The sequence below is a fragment of the Mycteria americana genome, chromosome 1 (genome assembly GCF_035582795.1).
Source record: "Mycteria americana isolate JAX WOST 10 ecotype Jacksonville Zoo and Gardens chromosome 1, USCA_MyAme_1.0, whole genome shotgun sequence".
Lineage (NCBI taxonomy): Eukaryota > Metazoa > Chordata > Aves > Ciconiiformes > Ciconiidae > Mycteria > Mycteria americana.
In genome coordinates this window covers 138,885,061-138,900,175 of record NC_134365.1, presented here as the reverse complement: position 1 = coordinate 138,900,175, position 15,115 = coordinate 138,885,061, and the positions used below count along the sequence as shown (strand labels likewise).

General features: G+C 40.8%; 1 protein-coding gene across 2 annotated transcripts in view; it reads right to left on the bottom strand.

The window, feature by feature from the left end:
* Window positions 1-63: 63 nt before the first annotated feature.
* GPM6B (glycoprotein M6B) overlaps window positions 64-15,115 on the bottom strand; it is a 109,915-nt gene continuing 94,863 nt past the window's right edge. Inside the window, exons 2-7 of one of the 2 annotated variants that reach the window (XM_075522125.1) lie at window positions 13,895-14,081; window positions 10,251-10,407; window positions 6,874-7,045; window positions 5,124-5,197; window positions 4,749-4,814; window positions 64-2,385 (exon numbers count right to left, since the gene is read on the bottom strand). In XM_075522125.1, coding sequence (XP_075378240.1) covers window positions 2,236-2,385; window positions 4,749-4,814; window positions 5,124-5,197; window positions 6,874-7,045; window positions 10,251-10,407; window positions 13,895-14,081 — 806 coding nt within the window. In that variant the 3' untranslated portion in view covers window positions 64-2,235. Of the gene's footprint in view, window positions 4,027-4,748; window positions 4,815-5,123; window positions 5,198-6,873; window positions 7,046-10,250; window positions 10,408-13,894; window positions 14,082-15,115 lie in introns of both variants that reach the window. The other variant, XM_075522135.1, reaches the window with a different exon arrangement.

Here is a 15,115-nt window from a genome sequence, read left to right as displayed (position 1 = left end):
CTACAAGAACATGAAGCCAAGTTTGACAGAATTTAGGGGCAAAAACCAAAGCTCTGTCTGGATGTTGAAACACGATGTACCAAAAATGTGACAGAGATAAACTTTGCTTTTAGAAATCAAGATAAAAAGTGATTTGGTGGCTAGTCTAATTTTACATGCTGCTTAATTTGCTGCTGCAGCAATGCGGGCATTCACAACATTTCTGAGAGACTCCTCCTGTTTGCTGTCCAGAATGGGGTGGATAGTGCTTGTTGCATTATGCTGGCCTGGAACAACTACCAATACTTCATGCTAGAAACACTCGCTGACTTACCATGCTGAAGCGTACACCTACCTACCGGGCATCCTTTCCCAGTACAGGAGCAAGTGGATGCTACTGGACAGAACGTGTTTAACTTCAGATAGAGACATAAAGCACAGAGATGCGCTAGTATAGAGTAGCTGTAGGTCTGTTTCCAAATAAGCATACACAAGTGTTGTCTATTATCTACAAATATTTATTTTAACACTTGGATGTAACTACAGGAAGCCCTTGGCACTGATAGAAAATATTGATTCACTGTTAGGTTACAAAAATTTATACATAGCAAAATTTAATGCTCTTTACATAAAAATATTAGACTACTTAAACAAAACTTCAAAAACTCCCAGTAATAGCTACACTGAATTAGAAAAGAATTAGGCTTTAAGACACTGCCTCCGTTATTACCCTTATGCAAACACTGGGCTAGAACATCACCTGCATTGCTGTAGAAATGTCTCCTTCATGCAACAGGTAAGAACATACACTAGGCTATTTTGTCATATTTGCTCTACATTGATCAACTTTGCCCCTTTTTTGAAACTGTCAAATTAGACTTCAATATTTAACAAAGAAAATTCTATTTGAAGTTAATACCCCCAAAATTCCTTTTCTCTTAATACTGACTTGAAGAAAGTTGTGCTTCCTTTGATTTATATTCAGCAAACAGTCAAAACTATCAAACCACATGTCAGCTTAACATGGGTATGACTTGAATATTTCATTTTTTTCAAATGACTGATGTATTTTTCTTTTTCCCCCAACATTTATATATATATATATATATCATATAGAACAAACACCAAATATACCATCACTAATACTCAAGATATCACTGAATGCTTCTGAAAAAAACATTAATTAGAAGGCAGACTTCTATGGGAAATGACTTTAAAATGGCACCAGTTTGTTTTTGTTTTTGTTTTTTCTGAACACCACGTTTTCTTAATGTGCTAATTAATTTGTAAAAAGGAAAACACATAAGCACTGACTATAAATTTGCTAAGCACCAAGATAGAGAAAGGTGGACATCCTGTATTCTGTTTTATGGCTGTAATTTTTATTGTTTGTGTAAAACTCTGCAAACTTTCTCATCCGCTCATTTGGAATAGTCAGATCAGTGTCATTTTAATAAGGTAACACTTTTCACTTACTTAAAACGTAAAGGATAATGGTCTCCTGCCACTATATAAATGCTAAGACATTTATAGAAAATAAATATTAAGGCAAAGCTGACATTTATTTTCAAAGAAGGGGATCATTATCCAGATCCGGGGATCTACATTCCATTAAATAGTTAATAAAATGATTAAAACTTGGGACATCTGCTCAGCGCTCACATAAGCACAGGAGTGTGACTGCTTCATCATAAAAAAGTGTGGCACAGAAGTAGAGTGCTGTTCCTGTGGCCCACGGAAAGAGTGGTCAAAGACAGCTCTGTTGCAGCTTAGGAACTGCTGCAGTTGTGCTGTCACGTAAGCACGAGCTGTCAGAAATCTTAGCCGGCCACAGTTTCGTTTGGTATGTAAACTGAGATACTACATCACACACCGTACACGTGTCTTTGCCTAAGGTCTGTACAGAGATCTACTGCCTGCTGGTTTGGAGCACCTGCCACGGTTTTGTGCAGGACGTCATGCTGGAGAACATGTCTAATATTAAATACCAAAAGTCTCGAAGAAGAATAATTTGGTCACTTATTGTGAAGTGTTGCCTTTTAAAATGCCTGGAATAAAACCTCCATTCTCTGTGTGAAAGGATGGCAGATTACCCGTGGGAAGATTTCCCTATGAATGTGTTCCAGGAGCTGGAATGTGAAGCTTTTGCACTTCTCTCTAATTTTGTTTGGTAGACACACATCTGTACTGCAGAGCAGCTATTTGTTGATTTGTCAGAGCTACAGCATTCTTCTGCTGAATTACTGTGGCAAACATTTATGTGTAAGAATTGAGTTGCTCTTTTGACCGAGACTGGATATCCTGAAGCTCCTGCTCTTCTTTTGCTTTGATATCTTGGTAGGCCTGCATTTTGCTTGCATCCTTTAAGTAGGCCCAGTTAGAAGACAGTATCATGAGGAAGTGGATCTGGAAGAGAAGGGTGAGCATGATGGCTAGTGAGCATGTCAAGAGGCAAAGCAAGCTGCTAGTTAGATTAATATAGACGCTCTTTAAAATAACGACCAAAAAAAAAGTTATTCTACGTTAATAAGCATTCTGTTATTAAAAGAAGCACAGAGGCTGTTTTCAAAGATCTCTACAATTTGGCATGCTAATACTTCAGTTGGTTATTCACAGTTTAGAGAAAGTTAGTATAACTAATAAAATGAGCTACGGAGTTGTACGGATCAATTAAAATGCAGAATGGGGGGAAGCGGGAAGAAAGTTTTGTACGTGGCAATTTATGTAATCTGTAAACTACGAGGTGCTCAGAAGAACTGCTTTCTAAGGTTGTGGTGTTTATGTATATCCAAGCCCAGATCCTGGTAAAATTCTTTTCCCCCAACAAGCAGATGAGAATTCCACCCTCCCCCTGGAAAAAGCCTGAAACTGTAAACAGTTTTATTTACGTGAGCAAGGCTACATTAACATATTGAAAAATTAAACAACAAAACATGAGTCCAAAACTAAGCAAAAGCATGCAATCTCTGGGTTAAGAAGTCTTAATCGTATATTTTTATAACTACATTTTAAACTTCCATTGTCCAACCTCGGGTGAAGAGTTTTACATCATATATAGCGATATATGGTTCTTTTTTTTATTATTATTATTATTGTTGGGTGGATTTTTTCTAGTTTGTGCATTCATCTCTTCCCAACTTCTTTTCACCATACTTCATGCAAAAAATCTACATCTGAAAACACTGATTCACTTCTTTTTTTTTTAATCCCAACAGTGTAAAAAGGTCTCTATGATCTATGCATGGTTTTGCTTCACGTGCAGTCATACTTACAGTTTTGAGATCTGGCTACTGAGAAATCAGTTACTAAAGTGCAAGCCATACAAGAACAGAAGCTATTTATACGCTGTTTCTTACTAGTTCAGGGTCCAAATGAAAGAATGTGATTGTTTTACGCAGAGCTAATACAAGGATGTACTTCCTTTTCAGAGAGCATGATTTCACGATTACTTGAAAATGAAGTAAAAGAAAATTATCAACTTTATCATCTGTGCACTGGAAATACAAGCCAATTAGTTCATAATACCTGGGCTTCTGATTTCTGCCAAAAGAGACTGGCACTACTTTACTATTCCTTATCTTTTGTATCATATATATTTTGTATGCTCAGGGGGGTTGTATTTGGTGTTCAGGATGAAGAATAAACCCTGAACTGTTCCAGTATTTGTTTTAGAGGTGGCTGTTAGAAAGCAAGTGGAGACTTGAAATGGAAACATCCCATCTTCAGAAGGATGATTTACAAACACCCCTACAGTAACTGAATCCTCTCGACAGGAAAAAATAGCCAGATCTCATCCACATCATAGTTCATATACACGAAGTCATTTTATTAATCTGATAAGCTAAATGATGCTTACTGAAGCTATTTACAATTACTGTAACAAAATTCAGAAAGCTAGACTTTTAGCCTAGGGTGTCAGTGGTATTTCAAGCTACGCAATGCAGCTCTTTACTGGGCTTATACAATTTAGAATTTAGTGCAGCAATCTTCCCGACTCTTAAACTTCAAAACAGCATAGTTATATGTAGTAGCCATCATGTAGATCAGCTGGTGGAAGAGAACAAAACACAGGAGAGTAAGATACAAGGTGACGGCTCAAGCCCATTTGGGCAACTGTTGATACTTATACAACAGACGTTATTCTGAGCTTCTTCCAGGGTGAAGATGCAAGAAAAATAACGTGCCATTTATCCGGAGAGGATAACCTACATACAGACCTAAGGCTACTTGGTCAAAGAATAGTGAGCATTACACCGGGATTTGGCTGACAGGCAGTTAGAAGCTGGCAGCTAGAGGAAGCGTTAGACATATGAAGCAAGTCATCTTGTTAACGTCCCTTTTTCCAACTGCTACCTGTAACTGGCATTGCAGAGTTGGACTAGTCAAACTGCCTGGGTCCAGACAAGAAAACCAAGAGGTTACAAGCGATTGATCAAGTAAACTACGAAAATGAAAAGAAATAGTGGACATAAAAATAGAAATAGTGGGTAGAAGTATGATTTTCAAAGGACATGCAAAGAATTTTATTCTAAGGATGGGGGAAATGGGTTAAGGTGACTTCTTAAAGCAGAAGTTCGGGACCTGCTGACCTGTAATGACCAAACCATAGCAGCAAATAATGGCGATTACGGCTCGCCCTCCTTAATGTCTAGTATCGCTATTTTTAAGATACACTTTTTAAGATACATTTTTAAGAAAATTTAATCTTAAAGCATCTTAAGCCTGAAAGGAACATGTTACACAATAAAACAACAAAAAATACTACCCACCAATGCTATGACAGTGGCACCAGCTCCAGCACAAGCCACAATGAACAGGTGATACGACATGTAGAACTAGAGAAAAAACATGTTAAAAACATTGAAGTAATTGAGGATAGTATAAAATGCATTTCAACCGTTCTACAGAATAAGGATAATAAAACCATCTTCATAGCAAGGTATTCAAAGCTTTAGAGTATAAAAATGTTCTGAACTAATTTTCATTTTTTGGATAACCTAACAGAGTAATTTCAGTGTCGTGTTTAAATCAATCTCTTTATACTATTAGGATTAGTTTTCTCCAAAAACTTTCATCAAGTTATTTATTACACAGTGCTCAAGTGACTTGTAGGCGAAAGCTGCACACAGGCTACATTTCTGTACCTCATTCGTGTTGCAGATGTTCTCTAAAATCGGGCCACAGGCTTTGCCAGGTACAGCGTTCCAAGGGATAATACCTGAAATACCACAGCAAAAGAAGGCACTAATTTTAGCAATCAACACACGCTTTCTGTTCCCTTCTCATCTTTTCCACCCACTTGCCAGTTGTGTTCCCATTCTGGGCATCCGTGCGTTGACCAGTACAGCTTTCAGTTGGCGGGAGGAATTAAAACAAGTCACTCAAGTTGTGCTTTCTCCCTATACCGAGGCTTGCTGCCAAGATATGTTCTCAGATGTGGTTTTCCCATATGGCAGCCAAATGGTTGGTTGGGTTTTTGCACTTCAGGTCCAGTCCCATACTGCCTACTCCCCCACTCAGCATTGAAAGGGATAATCTGCATCTCAGAGGTACTCGGTACCTTTCAGGATAGCACTTACTAGATCTACTAGTTCTACTTGAACAAGTAACTACTGTAGACGAGTGTGAATATGGAGATAGAGGGAAGAATTACAGAAGGATTTTCTTCTGTTTTAGTTCCAGTAGGTAAAAAGCCTTGAGTAAACACTTTGAAAGAATCAAAAAGACTTTATAGGATTTACTTCAAAGCCAGCTTCTTCTCTGCAATTGTAATATACACTTGAAGCCTTTTAGCAACTGCTTCCACCCAAAAATGTGAGGACAGTTCAGTGACACAAGTTGCCTGTTAAGGAGCTGCTCTCTTCTGTCACTCATTGAAACCCGAATGTTTTTACTGATCAGAGGAACAGCACAGTCCTACACGGTGCTCATACAGCTGCGAAATGACCGGGAGAAGCAGAAAGGTGGAGGAGCACATCTTCTTCCCCCTGCACTCCTAGGCTTTGCTGCTGAAGAAAACGTCTTCCCAGCCTCTTGCTGTCAGCTGCTAAAATAGGATGCAAACATTTAACTGATTTGGGATTTCTTGCTTTTAAAATTAGTGTATCTTATCTTCTCCTACTGGACTTACAGCCCAGATAGGAAAGCAAAACCAAGCTTTCTTACTTTTCAACTCTGAATCCGTTTTCTCAGCTTTGAATGAGTTAGTCCAAAGAGTGAAACATTCTTAGAAAATGCTAGCTAAAATGAAGCCAAAAGTATCGGTGACAAAAGCTCTTCTGCACAAGGGAAGCTGAAAAGATGAACCTCAGGAAAACATCACCTTAAGGAATGAACTATCTGAAAAGCTTGATCCTATTTTAAGCTATTGTCCCACTCCTCTGCTACCTGCACCCCCCTCAGATTTCTGTGTCATCAGAAAGCAATATTAATTCATTAATAGTTAAGACAGACTCTTGAGTCCAGGTTTTTGGTCTTCTAACTGAAAGTAATCGTTCGAGCAAAGTTCAGGTGTTAACTTCATATTTAGATGTAAAAAAAGCTTTTTGAAAGGAAAGAATATATGCATATGGGGGTTCAAAAACCAGAATCTGGTTATCTGTTTCTCAGTGCTGTTTCTAAGCAGTTTATTTTGAGGCTGATCTATTTTTAAACCTAATATTATAGTATTGGAAACTGCTACAAAATCATTTTAGATAAATGACTTGCCAGTTCAGTTAAATTGATTGCATCTGGAAAGAGATCAGTGTAATCTGAATTAATTAGAAAAGTAATAGCACATTCAGAGATACAAGATGCTTTTGCATTTGGTTCATTGGATAAGGCTGAGACAAAACTACTGAAGACAGACCAAGGAGAAAGGATAAAGCATTTAATCAGGATTAAAATGAGTACCGTATTGCCTGATATCCACGCAGATCTGGTCCCCTGGAACTGTCATATTTGTCTGAAAAGATCTGATGACTTCGCAAGTTGACCATATGTTATAGAACATAAAGACAGGCACAGCAGAGAAGCCAAAGACCCCAAGCCAGGCCACTCCAAGCACATAGGTGAGGAAAACAAACTGGGCAGAGAAAACACAAGCACTTCACGTTTATTCTTTGAAAAGAATACTTGAATTTTCCTTAAAAATGCTTCAAAATAATCTTTAAGCATACTTTCAGAAATAAAGTACCAAAACATTTGATTTCCAAGCACAAATAAAATCAGTATTCTCGTTGCTTACAAATACTTTGGTAGTTTAAGTGCTACTGAGAAAGTAATTCAGACATTTCCTTTTTCATCAGTCTGCTTGAGTAAACAGCTTGCCCTCCTGCAAGAGCAGTCCATTAATTTCTCAAGATTCTCAGCTAAGCAGGGATGCTGGTTGTAGGCTAAACCAAATAAAACTCCATCAAAAATCAATTTAAAAGGAGTTTTTAAAATCAACTGTAACATACTAGCATTTCTATACAACTTGCAAATCAAAACAGTAGAGTGAATAGATGTTCACAGGGCTCTCCCGTACTCCCTGATTTATTGAAATCAATTTTGAATGTAACGTTTGAGAATACCTATTTTTGAAAACATACCACGATGGTTACAGCACATCAGAAAGATTCAATTGATCTAATACACATTGCCAAGAAGAAAATGGGTTACTTCACCTTACAGAATCATGGATTTTCCACTGGAAGTTGCTGGTTTGGGTTTGCTCTTTTTAACAAAAAAAATTATGTGCATTTTCTTTGGTAAGATTATAAAGTATGGCACTCACTGCTTTGGAAATCTCCAGCTTCCCCCTCCCACGGGACCTCTTCCCTTTTCCCTCTTCTTCTAAGTTTTATGGTGAAACAGTAGCTCTGGCATCAGCTCCTAGCTCCCTCCTCCTGGTGAGACTAGGATTTGGAACCTACTTGGAAAGCGGGGGAATGCTGTTACATCTTGTGTGTTCCCTTTTCACTGTTATTTAACTGTAGGTGGACTGGAAAGGCTTTACTTCCAAAGTAAAGCACTGATGCTGTACTATCTCACTTGAAACTTGCGTGCCAGAGAACAGCAAGAATGGGAAAGGCTCTGTTGGGGGAGGTTGTCTCAGCCTGACCCAGAACTGACAGACTGAACTAATGCTGCAGTGGTGGAAGTTTGCGTCCTCATAGGTTTTTGTCCAGACGTGCTGAACAACACTGCAAACGTGATAGCAAAGGCTGGGCAATCGGTTAGATTTTACAGTGAACGAAGGTGGTGTGTGTGTGGGGAGGTGGAAGTGCTTGCAAAACTAAGGCCCATAAAAAACCCAGTCAGCCTTTAATTTATACACAACTGAACCAAAATATCCTATTTCCTATTGGATAGTGCTGTACACCAGACCTGTACGGTTTTTATGCGAGAATTGAGAATTCTCTCTTTGGATTTTGGTAAGGACCAAGTGGACCAGTTTAAAGGATTTCTATAGTTACACTGTACGTAAAATCTGGTTTTGCATAGGTATATATGGAAGTGTGCATGAGAGAAAGTACACAAAGCCTTTAACTCCTAAAATAGCCAGGAAAAAAACACGCTTACTCTCACATTTAATGCTATAAGTGTGGGAAATGGCTATTCTGCGTTACCACAGCCAACACAAATAACTTTGGAAAGTTGGAAGTCTGTCTTCTGTAATAACCTTATGCAAGATGAAAGGGACGGCCTTTCAGGACCTTGCTTGGTAACGCAACGGAGGAAGAAGTAGAGGAGCTCTTGATCAAAGAGGGGGAAGGAAAAAAAAAAAAAAAATCACTGTATGTCCAAAAGCCTGTTGTCCGTACCCAGCTGCAGCCACTAGTGTGATAAGATATTATGTCTCCTTGCAATCCTTGTTCTAACCCTGGTGTTTTAAGCAGCTCTACCACTACACAGTGGCATACAGGCATTTTTACGCCATGACTGTCACCACTAACCACTGATGTGTCTTACCACAATTCCAAGACATTACTCAGCTGCTAAATTCTCTCCTTCATTGTGTGGAAAAATACAGGCAAATGTAAAAACACATTTTTCTGTCATATTTCCATGTGTCACACTTGTATTTGTACAAGCAGCTGGCAGTCAGGTGCCTGCAGCTACTCAACTGCATAAGCAATTGTCTGCACTAATGAGATGCAGGTATGTGTATGTTTCTACTGTATTTTGGATCTTTGGAAAACATGCTTTAGATCTAGTTTTGCTCCTCAGTGAAGATCATACTTGCTAGAAAAAGAGCGAGCAAATAGCTGTTTAACTGGAAAGTGATGGGATGTCTTATCTTTATTAGCTCTTGAAAAATCCAATAAGTATCCAACAGCACAGTGGAAAATTGTTAACCCTCTTGAAAATAAACATGCATCTCCTTTGTATTTAACCAGCTGAAAGTACCTATTTTTTTAAGTACAGGATATAGATTGTATATTAAAATGCAACAATCACATCAAAAGCCTCTTCTCTTTTCACCCACACTTTCCCGTGGGCGATCTGTCATACTGCTTAGCTTCCTCCATAACTATGAGCTTTGAATTCAGATTTTCAGAAATAGCTTTGAAATCCTGTCTCAGAAACACAGTTATGTTTCTGTTCTTGCAGAGTGCGCCTTAGGGGGCAACGTGGGTGAGAATCTGAAATTTTATTTTTAGTTAAACTTTGTTTAAAATTTTATTCTAATACAGAAGTATTCTGAAGGGAAGATGGCTTGTAACTTTAAGGCTTTAAGTGTTTTAGCTTTGTGAAAAAGACTCACTATTATCTGTATGTCTTCTGCCATCTGCAAAAGCAAGACAGCAATACTTGATTCAAATGCAAAAATGTTGCAAAGCTTCATTCATTACTGTTTGTCTGAAGGATCCAGACATCCTCAAGCAGAATTGACTATACAAGTCAGAGGCATTACAGTTCGTTAAATAGCTCTGCAAACCACAGCCATTTTACAGTCTGCCTTTAAGCATCACTAGTGTGCTCTATGTTTAAAAGTACAAATTTCATTTTGTCTCGCACTGAGTCTTTTAAAGTTAGCAGTCTCCATCAACTGAGTTTAGACCCGTGGGTTCAGCTTTATGACAGGGGAGGCCACAGTACCACCCCAATCTGCAGAATTCGGATTTGAGCAAGCATCCTCGAAGTTCAAAGAAGGACCAGCAACAGGGATTAACTCTAACCACCCATAAGGAGTTAAACAAAGAAGGCAGCAATATACTGTTGTTCAAAAACACAGGACTCAGACCGAGCCCAACAGGTTTTAGCAAGCGAAGACGACTGTTCCCATTTCTAATGCTACTCACCATTCCACTGATGCAGCGGCCACAGGCTGTCGTTTTGAACTCTCCATGCAACTCCTTCACAGCACTTGTTGTATAAAAACCTTCTGCCAAAAGGATTATTCCATACAAGAAGAAAAATGATGCAATGCCATAAATTACATACTGCATTAGCTGTATTCTAAAATCGAAAAGAAAAAAGATATAATTAGATTTTAGTCCTATAAAAACAAAGTCAGTCCTCCCAAATCATAATAGGTATGAGATAATTCCTTTTCTAGAAACACAGTTCAAGGCTCCTTAATGTATTTTAAGCAAGCAGGCTGCAGGAGAGCACCAACAGAACTATCCTGCTTCTACAGGTAAGCAATACTGATGTGCATTAATCTTGCAGCCACTTGAGCCTCCCCTGTTTGTGCTGCAGTTTTTACACTGACTGGTATTAGTCACCAGCTTGAAGTCACAATTTCATGCCTCCACTATGGAGATTTTTTTTTTCCTGTTATTAATCCTGACACCTAACTCGGGGAATGTCTGACATGGACAACATAGGGCTTTGAAATGGCAAAGGCTGGAGCTGAACTACTGGCTGAACTACCAGGCTCCATGGTGATTCCTTTGGCTTAGGGAAAGGAAGCAGTCCCTGAAATTCACCATTTCCACCTGTAAAAGCCAGTTAATGTATGTTTGCAAAAATTTGCAAACTCTGTGATACTTCTCTGATACAAAACTCGGCAAATGTGCAGTGACTTCTGAGGAATGCCCAGAAGGGTACTTCCAAGTGAGCAGGTAGTTTCGGTGCCTTAAGTCACAGCAGTGTGGAGCTCCCCAAAATGTAATTAAATTTTTAAAAACTGAAAAAGTCCATTTCAGGTACTCTGGAACCGTCCAGAGGAAGAAGATTGCAGGGCACGTGGCATAAGCACTTCCCTCGGATATGATTTGAGAAGGTTCTCAATTCCTTAAGAATCTACCATCTGCAATGACACTCTTACGGTATTTTTACTCTGGCCAGAATAGGTAAATGGAAAGAATAGTTTCTAAATATTATCAGTCAGATTCCGTATCTGAACCTGATTGTTTTGGAGGACCAGAATGCCATATCTTTCATATGACATTTCTTCTGGTCTCCAAAAGTCATACTTTGTTATTAGCACAACTTCTCCAGAACTTACACCTTCTTAAAAGTAATTTGATTGTCGGGATGGTTATTCTGGATGAAGCTATTCACAGAACAAAGAGGTTAATTTTATACATCCATACTGCCAGTTTTCTAAGGATAAATATATTTTTCCTCAGATGTTTTTTTTTCAATCCTTACCACTCTCCACTAAGTAGCTGCTAGCATACACGTACATCTCCAAAGAGCATCTGCATGTTTGAGCTTAATTTAAAGAAAACTGATTACTACCATTTATATAGTTAAATGTTATCCAGACAGATAGCACATCCCATGTATGAAAATAGGATATTGCTCATTTAAAAGTACATGTGGGAAGCGTTATGTTTATTTTCCAAACTGATTAAAAATAACAGGATAAATCTGTTGCACCTGTGCTGTAAAGCATGAAAAAAATTAAGTCAGCATTTGAGAGAGAACAGAAGAATTCATTTCACCATCATTAATAGTCTAGGAGGAACCTGATGCATGTTACCAGGAATTAATAATATGAAATCTGGTTAAAAATGCACTCCACAAAGGGTGCCCTACTAGTACATTTTTCAACTTATTTTATGTCTCTTTGGCCTTAAATTATTTGCCCCTTTCTAGCACCTCTTCTCCCTTGCCTTGTTAGACCCTGACAGAGCCTAAGACCTCAGCTGCTTTGGTCAGAATGACTCATTTTCCCAGCTGCTGACGCTGACTTGACAAGAACCATTGTCAACAATTCTCCGAAAGTTAAAACTTGCTGCCTGTTACGGCTACTTTTGCAATTTCTTCTGTTTTGCTCAAATGAAGACCAATAAAAGCACAAGGACATTTTGTTAGTCAGTCGCTGAAGAGCAGCTGCTTAGTTTCTTGCTAAATTTTGTGGGTAACTGCAGGGTCCCTGCGGCTCACGCACTGGAGCTGGGAACACGGTGCCCAGCCGCAGCCGGTGTGGGAGGTGCTGGGGGGACACATGGGACCCTGGTGGGGTGCAGTCCCAGAGCTGCATGGCAGATCTGGGCACAGGGGGTCCTGCAAGGGGGAGAAGCCCCGACACGGTGCTGTGGGACCGATACCAGTGCTCCCGGGGGACGGGAAGGGGTCAGTTGTGGAAGCCTCAGGCTCAGTGCATGCAAACTGGCCCACAAGCATGTGCCATGTGGGCCCCCTCTTCACAGACACACGTGGCCTGCACAGGGACTCCCACCCAGAGCCTTCGGGCGGCTTTCAGCAGGTTTCGGCTGCCCTTCCTCGCGCCGCCCCCCTGCCCCGGCATGGAGACATCTCCAGGGCCAGCCACGTGCTGTGCCTGCGGCCGGTGCTGCCCCACGGTAAGCAATGGGCAGGAGGCCGAACCCAGGCCCAGTCAGCATCCCGACACCAGTGAATCGCAACTCGAGCACAATTCCCCACTGCTGCCGGACACGAGCCTTCTCAAAGCCTGGTGGTCCAGCTGCAGGGGCCGCGTAAGGCCCAGCGTGTTCGGACTGCCGGCCCAGAGCCTGAGGCCCGCGCATCCCTCAGCGTCAAGGGGAAGTAGAGGCCCGTGCCGGTGGGGCTGGGCCTTGCCTGTGGGCCCTGACGCAAGCCTCCAGGCCTTCCTCTGGTATCACGGAGAAGCCTCGGGAACACAAAAGCCCCAACTATTTCACCGGTGGTTACTTCCAAAGGCTATGGTCACAGGGACAAACATTTAAGCTCTTTCCAGTCTTTTCTCTCTGTCTCGTTTGTACAATACCCTCTCACCTTCTTCTGAGGGGGTGATGGACAGAACAACGCTTCCCAGTTATTTGTATCACTACAATAAATTTGTAACACTAAATCTACCCTCTTTCAGATTAAAACTGTTGCCCCTTGTCCTGTCACTACAGGCCTTGGTAAAAAGTCTATCTCTTTTTTTTTTTTTTTTTTTTAATATGCCCCCTTTATACATTTAAAGTCTGCAATAAGGTCTCCCCGGAGCCTTCTCTTTTCCTGGCTGAACAACCCCAACAACCCCAACTCCCTCTGGCCACGCTTCTTTTGATGCAGCCCAGGACACAGTTGGCTTTCTGGGCTGCAAGCGCGCATTGCCAGCTCATGTCCATTTTTCATCCACCAGACCCCCAAGTCCTTCTCTGCAGGGCTGCTCTCAATCCCTTCATCCCCCAGCCTGTATTGACACTGGGGGTTACCCCAACCAGGTGCAGGACCTTGTACTTGGCCTTGTTGAACCTCATGAGGTTCCATATTCCCTCAAGCACATCAGCTTGGTGTCATCTGCAAACCTGCTGAGGGTGCACTCAATCCCACTATCTACATCATTGATGAAGATATTAAATAGTATTGGTCCCAATACAAACAGGTTAAGCAGGATACACACTCTGGTTCTTTGTGTGTCAACACCAAAAAACCACTGAGTGCTGTTGGACAAACAAGCAAGCTAACACTCGGGGATGGAGACTGAGGTTTGAATCCATCTCTACTCATTTACCATGAGCGCATTATGAAAAATAATGGAAATGGGAGGCATACTTACACTTCACTCAGCAAAGCATGGTCGCTGGCAGTCGTGGAGAAGTGCTGCTCGAGGATAGACACAGTTCCTGTGAGCGCCACGTGGCCACAGCCACAAAACAACGCTACCCCCGAGAAGCAGAGAATGGTTGCCACGAGCGAAGCATATGGCACTCCTCCTAGGCACTTAATGCAACATTCAAAGCAACCTAAGCAGAAGAGAGAAAGCAAAAGAAACGTTATGAGCAAAAAGCAAATTATGAGGAAAAGAGTATCTGTCCTCCACTTGGTAAAAGCCACGGGGACTAAAAGGCCCAGGCATTGACATGCTAAGCAAAAATCTATAGGTGGTGCAAGACAGCATCACCCTCTAAAGCAGTGACCTACAGATCTGTTGGTATGGACTCAAAGCCCAGGAAGTGGGCTGAGTGCTCCTATCTTTACATGATCAAGAGGAGATCGATGAGACAGCCTATGAAATGGAAAAAGAAAAAAATCACTTGTCTGAAGCGATCCATTGCAATTCAGCTGCTCATACAGAGCTCACCGCGCTTCAGCATTACTGCACGGCAGGAGCACTAGCTACACTGGCACCATTCAGGAAGCCAGAGAAGCAAATACTCAAGTCAATGAAGCCTTCTGGAAAAGTAAAAGATACTTCACACTTTCACTGGAAGAGGAACACATGTAGGTCTGCAAAACTTAACTACCTTACACTCTCCCATGACTCCCGAGTATCAATTCGTATAAATCTGTATCAGGTTATAGGGATACAGATATTTTAACAACAGAAAAACTGGATGGGGGCCAAAGAGTAACAATTTTTGTCAAGAGCAGCGAGATGAAGCTGTATTACACAGACAATACATTTCCAGTTTTATAGGATACACTGGATTTACAGTGATCCCTGAATACAGTCTGCAGTAGCACAATCATAGTTTTAATGAAATGTATCGTTTAAGCAGTCTGAGTTAACAAAACACCCCCCACAACTGCTGCTCTACAAACACTGTAATAAGGAGGTTGCAGCTGAATTGCCAGGTTCCTCCCGACCGCGCGGCCTGAAAATCCATCTGCTTGCAGAGCTGGGAGATGTAAATCGGAAACAAACACAGCTTTTAACTGCGCTGTAATGGTAATGGCAATCCATACCAATTCATTACTTCAGGGTGACGGCATTAAGCTGTCTCCATTAATGTGCATTTCATACAACTGAGCAAAACACGAGCCATTAAGACAACGC